General features: G+C 43.5%; 1 protein-coding gene across 1 annotated transcript; it reads right to left on the bottom strand.

The window, feature by feature from the left end:
- Window positions 1-11,528, bottom strand: E2F8 (E2F transcription factor 8). Its single transcript, XM_066187509.1, has 13 exons — window positions 11,461-11,528; window positions 9,962-10,237; window positions 9,498-9,654; window positions 8,146-8,451; window positions 7,351-7,512; window positions 5,800-5,937; window positions 5,281-5,490; window positions 4,657-4,741; window positions 3,922-4,405; window positions 2,806-3,024; window positions 1,836-1,965; window positions 1,426-1,742; window positions 1-733 (listed from the first exon to the last, which is right to left on the bottom strand). The coding sequence occupies exons 1-13, from the start codon at window positions 11,497-11,499 to the stop codon at window positions 560-562; spliced, it is 2,697 nt and encodes an 898-aa protein (XP_066043606.1). The 5' UTR covers window positions 11,500-11,528; the 3' UTR covers window positions 1-559.
- Between the last annotated feature and the right edge of the window lie 1,561 nt (window positions 11,529-13,089).

The following is a 13,089-nucleotide window of genomic DNA, read 5'->3' as shown; positions in this document are numbered from 1 at the left end:
TAGAGTTTTATGTAGTTTAATCTGAACAAATCGATTTAAAAATACAGTATAAATAATTCTTAACTTATATAAAAATTGATTAAGAAAATTTGGGGTTTTTTTGGTGCTTCTTACTAACTTTACAAAAGAGCATTATAAAACACAGACGCAAAACATTTTAACTATGGCCTTTTTGCTAAGAGATAAAATATTTACACACTCACAGTACTTTTCTTTTGGTGCAAAATATGTACTGACTGATAGACTGTACCTTTCTGTACAAAGAGAATTTCAGCTTACTTTGCATAGAAGAAATCAACATACACTCACAAAAAACCCCAGTAGATACATAACTTTGTTGTTAAAATACTTCAGGTAAGCCTTTTGGAAAAATTCATTAGGCTTTAACTTTCTCCTTAAGAGTCAGTTTTATTTTCTAAAGCATCAATTAAGGCTATTCCAGCATTGAGGTCTTGGTAATACGTGTCCAAACCATTGTCCATCATACAATGCCAGACGTGTGCAGTGTGTTACCAGTAATTTTGCCTGCTAACACAGTCAGCAATTCCCTATCCCAAAATTAGTCTTCCGAAACTTCAAGTTTTCGTTGAGGAATATATAGAGTTCCTTGAGAGGTTCTCTGGGTACCATCTGAGTTTGCAGATAGTGAAGGTTCTGTGTTTGGCCCTCCTGGTGTGCGGAAAAAGTTTTCTGTAACTGCCTGAGGCTCCTGAGGTTCCTTTAGAGCAGAAGGCTGAAGAGAAAAGAGAAAGTCACTTTCATTTATGGGGGAATAAAAAGTAAATTCTACTTCTAATTTTCTGCAGGACGTTAGAAAACTCTTTTTTTTTCTTTTATTTTTGCCTGAAATTTAAAAACTTAACTTTTTACTGAGAAGGATATACCTGCATTCCTTGCTATATACATAAATACATAAAAATATGGTTTCTCTAATCCCTTTCTTTTTTTAACACAAACAGATAGTAGGCAATACAGTATTACATAAAATATACAGAGAAACTTCCTGTGGGGAAAAAAGTATTTAAAATCCGGTACAGTCTGACCCTATTAAAAGAAAAGCTGTAACTAAACACAAGAACTTGAAGTTACAAGAAGGAAAGATAAAAAGTAACAAAGGGGCATTTTGTTAATAAGCACAATCTCAGGTCTGTGTAAATCCTCCCTCTAAAACAGTTGTTTCTTCACATCTTGTCATCTTCCAGCTGGCTCCACTTCCACCACAAATTAGTCACTTATCTTTGCTAACCTCTCATTTCTACTGTACTTAGGCTGGGCCTTCACTGCTAGCTCTTTTTGGGAAGTGCTGATTTCTAAAGATCAAAAAGAAATGTTTATTTATAAATTTTACCTGCTGTAAGGGAATTACTGCACCTCACTTCCCACTCAACCCACCATGGTGGAGTTTGCAACATATATTTAACTCACCTTCCCTTCTTGCACATTTGTGCTCCCTGAGGTATGGTTGATATTTTCTGATTGGGAAGAAACTGGCACATGCTGAAGAACAGGATTTGCAGTAACTTGCACACCAGCAGGTATTAGTCCTATGTGTTGCACCATAAAGTTCAGAGCTGAAGAGCTTGGATTTGGGGCAGAACTGGTGCTGCTTGAATTGAGGCAGGAGTTGCTCAGTACAGGTGCAGCAGCTATGGAATTTGGTGACAGCATTATGTTCAAGGGGGTTATATGAAAAGCAGGAATATTGACTGTTTTCAGTTCTGAGGCTGGCATTGGAATGACACCTGGAACAGAAACATCAAGTGTTGAAAGGAACTAGGACAAACTGGCCCCAGCCCCTTGAGCCAGCCCCCATGGCTGTTTCCCTGGCCACTTACCAGTGATGGGAGAGCTGTAGGCTGTGTGCTGCAGAGAACACACCCCAGCCTTCTCTTTATTGGAGCACTCGGCCTTGTTGCCGTGGGTGCAGTGAGTCAGAGGAATCAGATAACCAGACTGAAAAAAAGTCTGAGGAAGAAAGAGACAGCACACCTTTAGCCCAAACATGTAATAAACAAACACCAAACGTTTTCTCCAAAACTGCTACCCTCTCTTGCCTTGTTCTTATTCTTTTTCCTCCGTGTCCCCAGGATGCCATATACCATGCCTGTACTACTTTCTGTCTGAAACACAACAGACTCAAGGACATGCTCTTTCAATTAAAACCACACAGAAGTCAGCTGGCTCCATTTCCAGTTGATACTCTTGGTGGGGAACTGGAAATCCACCTGGGATTAACAGAGTGCAATTTGACCACATGGAAAAGAAACCCTGATACTGAATACTATTTTTCCAGAAGAAACATCCTGGACCCAGTAAATCAGCACATCACCTCATTCCTGGATCGTGTTTTTCATAAAACAAATATTGGAAGACAGAACTTTTGCATTTACACATTCTGGTTTTGCCAACAGAGCTGTTCTTTATTCAGGTTCTCCACAGCAATCAGTCTTAACTGCAGAATACTGAATTTTAATTCAGAATACAGAATCTGAGGAGGAGAGTTTCATGTGATTCTGTTTCAAAGTGTTTGGCAGTAAGTACAAAGGACTGAAGAGGTAAGGGATCTCAACAGGGCCCTAGCTCCTTAGTGTGACCTTTCTTCCAATGGAAGCCTGAAAGCCTCTTTATGTCCTCTTATTTGTGTACTCAATGCTGAAACAGAAATCCTATAAACTAAGGTTTTAAAAGCACACTAAAATGAATTCAACCAAAGACAACCTTTGTAAGCGTAGCTCATTATAGTTTTGTTTCTTTTGCAAAGACTCCAAGTAGTGTTTTCCCAGGGAATGGCAAGACAAATCTTACCTCAGGAGCAGGAATAGCAAATGCCACAGGTATGTCTTGTTTTGTTTTGATTTTATCTTCATCTTCTGGAATATTTTCTTTTGTACATTGGTCACAGCAACTTGCCATGTTTTGATCTACTGTTTTGGTTTCATTCTGTCTCTCTTCCTGGACATTGTCCATTTCATGATTAGTTTGTGAGCTATTGGAAGGTGGTTTTTCATTCTTAGTGGATTCTCCCTTTGAAAATAGTACATACAGAAAGAAAGGCATGTGTTGGAAGGCTTAACAATCTCAGTTAGAGTCCTACAATGACATTTATACATTCTTAAAAAATTGGAAAGCAAGCTTTTTACTTCCTCCTCATTCCCAAGTTTGTGCTGTAAAAATTTCTGGTCACTAGGATACCCAGGCCCATGTTATCACCTCTTGTTTCTCCCCAGCTACTGGATGTTTGATAGCATGTGCTGTCATAACACACCCATAACATATGACGAGTGTTTTGGCAAGCCAAATTTACAGCAGATTTATAATTTACAGAGATGCTAAAACAATCAGCAACTAAGAAGTAGAAAGTAATTCAGCCCCAATCTCTCCATATGCACCAAGTTTATCTGAACCTCTTATTCTTTTCATGTGCTGTTCTATTATGCCTACAACAACCCAACACTGGGTGGAAATATTTAGAAGGTATCAGGATTTTGGGATGTTCCCTGCCTAGTGACTTTTATACATCCACTTTCCCTCCTAACACCTCTAAAGCCAAGAATGGATGCCAGAATTCTGCCAAGTTTGCAGAATCCTAGAATTCAGGGGACCTTGAAGATCACCTGCTTCCAACCTCGCTCTCAACCTCTCAACTCTCTCTAGTGCAGAATCATGTGTATAAATAGGTAAGTTTTGACATAGCATTTTGTGAGTTGTTTTATTTTCACTACACCTGTACACTTTGTCTGCTTAGATACAAACCCCAGCTCCTCAAACACCAGCAGGCACAGCAAATGAACACCATCTCTTCAAGCCTGATGTTATTTGAAACGCTTACACTCACTGGCAGGCTCCTACATGACTTTGAAAATGAGTAGGTGGCAACATCACTAAGCCATAAAATGGCATTTTAAAACTAATTTAACTTACCAAAGAAGTATCAAGGCTTTCCTCATCACTTTTACGCCTTTTAATTAAATTATTCTCTGGTAATGCTTGTGATCTTTTAAGGCACCGTTGAGATGAAGTTTCTGATTTCGTTTCAGGTCTTTCTTCAGCTGCCAAGGATTTTGTAGGCTCATCAGGACCTCTCTGCATGTCCCCTTCCTCAGTGGTTATTTTATTTAATACTTTAGAATTATTACTCTTCATTCCAGTTCCATTAGCACATGGCAGAGGCTGCAGCATGAAGCCTGGGCTGTAGGTTGTCACCGTGTGGGCTTGGGAAGGGTGCAGACAGATTGCGTATGAAACCCCAGACTGAGGATGAGGTAGGATGACTGGTGACACAGAGCTGTGGCTTGCAGGGCACACCCCGAGGGGCTGGCTCAGAGCTGGCTGCTGAGAGGGTTCAGACTTGGGGACAGCCTCAGGCGAGGACAGGGAACATTTCATTTGCATCTCCTCTGCTATCCTTCAGAAAAAAAACAAACAAAAAGAATCCCAAATGTGTTTAATTCCTTCATGCAGAAATGAATGTCCTGACAAATTATCTTCTGTACCACAAAGATTCAACATGAACTTGTACTTCTCAATCCACTAATGAGAAAATAAATTAAAAACTAGCCTGCAGTACTCAGGGTTACTGGTTTTTGCAGGCAATTGCCCCACTCAAACTGAGCATAACTTTAACTTGTTCTCACCTTTAAACTTGTGCAAACTTACTTGGATTGTCCTTCCAGCTGATGTTTAGTGATTGCTGGAAACTGAGCTATTGTATTTGGGAAAACTGGTAAACTTTGATAAGTACCTGGTTGGAGGAGAACAAATCAAAACTGTGAGTACATCCAATTTAGAAGTTAAAATTTAAATTTAACTTGAGGAGACTGCATTATGTAATGTAACATACACATTTAATGAGACAACTTATCCTCAAACTCAGCCCAGATTTGATTTGATCAGCTGGATGTCAGCTTACATCAAACAAATTTTAAAGGCCCCAGAGATGATCCCAGCAAGAACATGAACACTGACAGGTAATTTTCTGGCCATTTTGTGGAATACAGAACTGCTTAGATAGTATGATCCAAAGCAGAGTTTCTACAACAAAGCAGGTTCAGAGAGATCCAATATTCAGAGATTCAGTGATTCTAGACAAACAGAAGGTTTTGTAGCCATTTCTATATTTTTGAGAGTTCTTAAGCTGTATTTTTTGAAAGGAGGCACCACCCACACATCTGCATGTCCTGTGAGAAGAGGGCATGCCCAAATATTTGATGGGAGACTACATCTGACTTAAAAACAAAGAAAAAGAAGTTTCTAAAAGAAAAGTTAGGAAAAGATACATACTGGCACTTATTTTAACTGGGCTGGTTGGAGCAGACTGGATCTTCCTTCTGTCATTCTCTATGCTCTTAACTAATTTTATTAGAGATGAATGCCGAGTGAAGTTTTGCTTTCCTTTTGAAGGAAAAAGGGTTTTTGAGCACTGCTCTTTGGAAGGGCTGGATTCTGAAATAGGTGGGGCACAGGTTGTAGAAGTTTCTTCAAGTTTTGTATCTGAAAAATAGGGGAAAAAAAAAGAAATACATTATCATATGCAGATTCAGTAATTAAAAGCAATTATTTGAGCCTAGCTTATAATTCTGGAAGTACCAGCAGCAGCAAACATGGAAATTCAAGAATCTCAACAGGTGAACATCCGCTGTGTGCAAATAAATGCTGGTTGCTGTGCTGTTACGGACAGTGATGTGACTAGTAAAAGATTTTGTGCTTAGTTATTCTGTCTTTTGGTCAAAAAATTCTAGTAGAGAAAACAAAAGAACAATCAATATCAGCAGAACAAAAGGATATGACACATACACCTACCCTGAGTATTTGGCAAGACCTCAGGTCCTGTCCACTTGAATGCTGGTTTTCTACCTCTCTCCTCTGTAACATGAACTTTTTTGATAAGCTTAAGGCTGCTGAGAACATTTGCAATGTCATAAAGTCTTCTAATTTTGGCTGAAATAGAAGAAATAAATGTAAAGTATAGCAGTTGCAATTAACAAGTTAGCATGTATCAGATAAAGAAATGTTGTAACACCCTTTAAGTAGCTAAAAGGAAAAAGCTTTAAAAAATCTAAGAACAATTTAGTGGAACAGGAAGGAAACATTCAAGGAAATAACATTGTGATACAAAGTTTACATGTAAAATAGAATGACAGATACCGATCTAGAAGACACTGCAAAATTTATTATGCTAAACATGGAAAACGTTTTCAAAACAAGTCAATTTCTGTGCAATGATCAAACCTACACAAATCGCCTAGTAAATATAAGTAGATTGAAAGGTAGGTACACACATGCAACGGAAAATGTGGGAACTGGAGGGAAGAGAGACACTAAAATCCAACAGGAAAATCATCATGCTTGTCTTCCCTGTCTCTAGGTTGAGCTATGAGAGAAAAGTTTCAGGTAGAAGTCAAACTACAAGTGAGTTCTAGGGCAATGTGCTTAGGTCATGGAATTTTTTGGCTTCATAACCAAGAATGTGGTAAAACATGGAATTGATACTTGAAATACAGATAGACAGATGGAACACCCTGAAAATGCTTTTATTGTGAGACAGGCTCTTCTTATGGTAGAATACAAGCAAGCAAAAACCCCTGCTGAGTAGCCATCCACCCTCTCTGTGTTGCTGTGAGGCAGTGGAAAGGAAATGATGAACTGAAACCAGCAAGGATCAGTATTCGCATAGACACAATTCCACAAAAAAAACCCCCAAAAAAACCACCAACCAAAACCAAAAAATAACCCAAGCAAGTAAAGGAATATGAGAATCAAGGAAGAGTCTAATTTTCAATGAAACCCACAACTATCCCTCAAAAACAGCACATTTTTAATTATTATATGTCTACTGACCTAGACCTAGAAATACCATTTCATTTGAATGGAGAGGAAGAGGAGGAAGTGTGCAGGGAACTGACAGAAGGGGAAAAGAATGAAGAAATAATTGGCAGTTAGAGCACAGGGTTTCACTTCCTCTGACATGCAAGTTGGTCACAGGACATTTACAGAATTTCCTTAGGTTTCTACCAAGTTAGTTATGTGGTCAGAACACAGATTTTGCATGATTCTGGGGCATCTTTGGTGAAACAATGCTGAAAACTTTGACAGGCTGCTTGAGGAAAGATAAATTGTTACTAATATGGAGCCTTGTGATATTACTTCAGGAGGGAGGATTTAATGGACTTTTCCTCTCAGGTGGGCATTATGTATCAATGACGACACAAAAATTATAAACTGCAGAAGGTGTTTAGTGAGTTTTTGGAGGCTCAAATAAATACTTGTGGCAAGAAAAATAAGACAATATTTTTTGTTATTTGAAGTAGTACCGGGATAACTCATTTAGCTTACACTTGCGGTTGTACTTACTTTTAAACTTGCTTTTATCTAAGTCTTCTAACTGATCTTTTCCAATCAGGATTTTAGCAGCAACTTCAAGGCTCACTATTTGAGGTGTTGATACAAGAAACAGCATCACAAATTTCTGACTCATCACTCGTAAGGACTTGTATTTCCTGCCATTCACTGATGCTGCAGCAGACAGGAGAAAGGATTAAAGTATTCAGTGACACACCAGCTACAAACATAAAACACTGAAGAAATTTGTCAGTAGTAAGAGTTGTAAGAATAACACAGAGACTAGGCAGGGCCAATGCTGACTCCAGAATCATGTTTCTCCATGACAAGAAACAGATGATTGTGTGGATACCAAGTCTAATTACAAAGAAGAGAGGGTGATGTGTCCCACATATACATTTCCCATTGTCTGACAACTTGTATTCTTAAAGATGCTTAACCCTTAATTAAAACTTCTTCCAGGAATCAAAACTAAATTAATTTTAAAAAAAGAGTAATTTATGCTTCAAGTTTCTATAACATTTAGTAGTAACTTCTGGTTTCTATAACAATTCAGTGGTAATGGCAATTGGATTATATGTTGGTGTTTTTGATAAGTTTCACCTGATGTAGAAACAAATTACAAGAACTGAACAAATAAGACAAGTGAAAGAGTGCAGAGCATTTTTCTCACCACAAAGTCGTGGTGCCTTTGGGGCAGCACCACCTCAGAGAAAAAAAGGCAGCCTAATAAATGTTTTTTTCCAAGTTCATAGAAATTTATCATTTTAAGTACATATTATTCTTGGCATTATAGAGAATTATTACCAGCACGAAATTCCACTCCTGGGAGCTCGACAAAAGACATTTCTGACTGTTCACTTGAGCCAAAAGAACTTGCCATTTCTTCATTTCTTTCACCGTCAGGATCAAATTCATGTTCATACTCTCTTTTTTTGATCATCTGGATTTGCTGTATGTATTTGTTCTCTTCCCCCACCTTTTTGAGGGCCTGCAGGGTCTGGGGGAGGTTGTGGCGCCCGTGCCAGACGTATTTGTTCCTGGCCAGGCGGCTCACCATGTGCAGGCTCTCCAACACGTTCACAATGTCATAGATGCGCCTGCGCTCCACATCTGCAGAGGGAGAGGTGCAGCACATGTTACCTGCAGCACACAGCCCTGTCCTTCCTCTTAATAGACTTCTAAATCATTTTTGCCGATTCCATATCACAAACTGAAAAGAGCCCTCAGGGGTTTTGCCAGCAAGGAAAACAAATCTTGCTTCATATATGGAAGGACTTTGCTGTTCCAAAGGTATACTTAGCTTTCAGCATTCCTTAAGAAATAAAACTTATTGTTGCTAGAGGAGCCATTACGTGGGTTTCAATCCAGCTTTAGAAAAAACAGCATTTTTAATTATTCACTGCATTGATTTTAGATTGTGTCCTTAAGTAACCTTGGAAATTCACAGTAGGAAACTGTTTTATAAATTCTTTTTACATGTTATTTTATTAGCACACTCTTCTTTTCTCATTTCTTTGATAAACTCTTGGTTTTGAGCAGACATTTCCTAAAAGATGTGTCCTTCTGTACAAAGTATAAAAAAATGTAAATCATACAGCTTTCCAATTTTTATAATCATATACAAGCTGTAGAATACTGTAACTCCATGACCTTTTGATTTTAAAAAGTTTCATTTTGATGTTAGAAACAAAAAATCTGCAGGAATCATTGGTGCAACATAAAAAATAGTGATATAAAATGAGAAAGTTAAGTTATCATCAAGAAAAGAAAGCAGTTTCTTGCTTTGATGTCAGGATCGGACAGGAAGCTATGGGTTCAGTTTGAGAAACACTAGTTCCTGCTGCAAAAATCTAACCACTAATCATAGCTATCATCTCTTAGCTATCAAAAAACTGCAACTGGTTATTTGTGGCATCAGCAATCATTTAGATGTTCAAGGTGAAACAGAATTCAGAGCTTCTCAGTTCAGTTCACTGAAGAAACATCAGCATTTTAAAAGAATTGCTCTAGGAATAAGGATTCAAAATTGGGTTTAAATAAATTTGAGAACAGAGTAAGTATCCAAAAATGTTTGGAGCAAAATTGTACTAACAAAGATGGCAGGTTATTGGCAAATTTGCATGAAAAACTATTTAATAGGATGAACACCAACTTACGTAGCTCTTCAGTGACTTCATAAAGGCAAATGTAACTTTTCTGTGAAGGGCTGGGGTAATCAGGATATCGAGCTAAGAATTTATGACACAGTAATCCAAGACTTTTCTCTTTGCGACTTGGCTGAGATTTTTCATATTCATCCCCCAATAAGTGCTCCTACATAGGAATGAGGAAAAGAGATTGTGAGGATTTTGACAATATGTAAGCACAGATATTTAACAGCTTTGTAGCAAAAGGCCAGTGTTCTTCCTTTGTCCCCAGCAGCTGTGAAATAAAACCAGAACATTACCTGTTGCATGTTAGCTAGTCAGTATCCTTACTTATATTTAGTAAATGCTCCAAAATCAAAACTTAAAAATAAGATATGCTATGTCACTGTATAGTTTTTATACTGAATAAAAAGCCTTCAGCCAACTTAAAAAAAAAAAAAGAGAAAATAAATACAGACAACTTTACAATGTACCTGCAAACAGTGTTTTGTCTGTAGGACCTCAGTTGAACTGTCTGACAGTTGCCTTCTCTGTTCTCTGCTCCTAATCTCAGGACTGGCTGCACTAATCAGCATTTTCAGGTTGGAAGTAGGAGTCCATGGATCTGCTGGAGGGGTTTCCTTTGGTTTTGGGGGTGTGGTTAGAGGTTGACAGTCAGGCTGTCTCTCTGTCAGTACCAACTGTGAGGTAGCCGCTTGTTTCAAAGGAGTTTTCAGTACATTTTTGCATGGCTCAGAATGCTCATTTTCCTACATATCAAGAAAAAGAACAACGGTGATATTAAAACCCAGGTGCACCATGATCCATTTATCAATAACAGTCAAAGGGGGATAAAGATCCATTGCATTTTTTGGGTAGCCCTGAGTCAAGGGTTCCAGTCCTACTCTGAACCAATGAGTCCCTTCCCTGAAACAACTTCTGTGCCTGTAGCTTAAGGCTCGGGTCCTGTGGCATTTATTCCTCGGGTGATTTTCCTTTTCCTTCCTCTGAGGCAAATACAGTCAGAACGTACGTTAATGCATAGCAGAGAGCTACAAATAATGGCTGAAACATGTCATGACCCGGGAGCAGGTGTGATGTTGCTCATAAATCCTTGTTGGGCTAAATAGACACCAGCCTACATGTCAGGGAACTCTTATCCTTTATCATATAATCGCCTCAACTCCGGCGACCAGCCTGGTACTTAGTAGTCACAGAAGTGTTGGCTAACAAGCACTTAACTTTTACGGTGAACTTTAACAAGCTCCCAACTCTCTCAACAAACTTCGGAGCGGAGTAGGGGGTGGCATGTGATGGCGGGGCTTGCCGAGACAGAACATGAGAGCATAAAGAGGGGAGGGTGAAGGGAAGGGGTGCCCGGGCGGGCTGGATCAGGGACCGATCCACTTCCTCGTAGTTTCCCTCGTATTCCACCCTTCGCTTTTGGCGCCGTGTCCCCGCGCATGCGCGCTCGGCCCCGCGGAGCCCTCCAAGGAATGGGTCTGGGGTCTGTGGTGGTCCTGGAGCCCTACCGGTGAGGTGCCCGGGGCTCCAGGCGGGCTGGCGAGCCTGCAAATTGTGAGGGAAAGGGGCTCAGCCCAGGGCCGCCCCACCTCCGCGGGACCCTCTTCCAATGCCCCTGACCCAGCACCACAGAACGGCCGAGACAAACACGCTCTAAACATCATTGTACCTGCTCCTCCACACAACTTCTGTGAAAGGGGAAAAAATAGAGGAAAGGAGAGCCAGGAAGAAGAATTGTTCTTCACGGACTCCGTGGATAAAGACGGTGAGAGATGAAGGTTCAGGAATTTTGTTGAGGACAGAAATTAAAGCGAAGCTAAAACACGCTCGGTTTCTGCCATCCCGCGGTTTCTACGCGCGATCGTTTCGACCGAGGCGGTTTCGGACCCCGCGGGCAGCGGGGCTGTCACCGCCCCGCGGGAAGCGGCAGCTCCGGGGCTCGGCTGCTCTCGCCCACCGGAGGAATTACCTTGTCGCCGGCCCCCATCTCCCCGCCCGCCGGCCGCATTCTCCCGCCGCCTCAAGAGGCGACACCCGCCGCGCCGATCCGCATCGCAGGTCCCGCCGGCTCTGCAGGGCGGGAGAAGGGAGGGAGGCACTGTCTGGAGGCCCCGTGACGGGCCGGTTCCCGCTGCCCTCCGCAGCTGCCGGGCTCGTCCCGCCGCCTCCCGCCTCCCGGCCCGGCCCGGCCCGCGCGCGCCCACCGCCCAACGGCCCCGGCCCCGCCCCGCCCCGCCCCCGCCGCGGCCAGCACCGCCCATCGGCCATGCCGGCGGCGCGTTTAAACACAGGGAAAACGCTCCCCCGGCGCCTTCCCGTTCCCCTGCGCTCCCGCCGCGCACCCCAGGGTCGGAGCGCCGGCGGCCCCGAGGAGCGGCGCTGCCGCCGCCGCCGCCCCCGCCCGGGCCCGGCCGAAGCGCGGGGCCGCTCCCGATGCCGATTTGAATTCAACGCGCGGAGCGGCCGCGGGCGGGTGGGGCGGGTGCGGCAGCCAATCAGCTCCCGGCGCTGCGCCCCGCGCGGCCAATGAGAGCGCTGAGCTGCGCGGCCTCTCCCTCCTCCTCCCGCCGCCGGGCGAGCGCCGGCGGGGCTCGAGTCTGGGCTTTGGCGGTTTCCCTCCCTCGCTCCCTCCCTGCCTCCCTCCCGCCCCAACGGCCGCGGGGTCGCGGGCGGAGCGCGCGGGGGCGCCGGGCGGTTTAGCGGAGCCCATTTACCCGTCGCCCCCTCGCCCCGCCCCGTCCCGTCCGACTGGGGCCGCGCGCGCCCCTCACGGGGTCCCGTCCGCGGGGCCCCGAGGCCGCCGCGCTCCTCCGAACCCACCGCGCACACTGCGTTTAAAACACACCGCGCTTTGCATCCGTACCCCGGGCTGGGAGCTCCAGGCTGAGCTCCACAGCCGGGGCCAGGCCTGGACACCGGCTGGAGCTGCTTCCCCGCTCAGCAAAAGGAGTGGGTAAAAGGTGAGCGGCTGAGCCGGTGAGGGGCTCGCAGTTGGGTGGGAACGCTCCGATCGCCCCTGGCCGAGGGGTGTCAGTGTCCCCCAGATAAGGGTCCCAGCCGTCTGGTGCCACTTATCGCAAAATCACAGAACCAACTAGGTTGGAAAAGACCTCTGAGATCCGCGAGCCCGACTTATGGCCAACTATGGCACTGGGTGCCACGTCCAGTCTTAAACACCTTCAGGGACTGTGAGTGACTCCACCGCCTCTCTGGGTCGCCCATTCCAACGTCTGATCGCCCTTCCTGCGAAGAAATTCCTCCTAATGTACAAGCAAAAAAAACCTTGCCGCATCTTAAGGCATCTTGTGCCGTCCCTTGATCCCTGGGAGCAGAGCCCGACCCCCACCAGGCTGCACTCTCCTGTCGGGGGCTTGTGGAGAGGGATAAGGTTGCCCCTGACCTTATCGCAGAGGTTACAATACTTTAGTTCTGCAGGCAGGAGTCCGGGATTTAAACCCACCTCGCCTCGGCTGGTTTTTATACTAGAGCCGGGATTTCCAAACTTTTTTAATGTAACTCTGTAATTTCTTCTGAAAGTGAAGTCTGACAGCTTGTAAACTCAAATGAAAAACATGACCCCAAAGTGACCTTCACTCCT

The sequence above is a fragment of the Chamaea fasciata genome, unplaced genomic scaffold (genome assembly GCF_029207755.1).
Source record: "Chamaea fasciata isolate MVZ Bird 193981 ecotype frontalis unplaced genomic scaffold, bChaFas1.0.hap1 SCAF_7, whole genome shotgun sequence".
NCBI lineage: Eukaryota > Metazoa > Chordata > Aves > Passeriformes > Sylviidae > Chamaea > Chamaea fasciata.
Note: the sequence above shows the minus strand (reverse complement) of the source record. Positions and strands in the feature narration are given on the sequence as shown.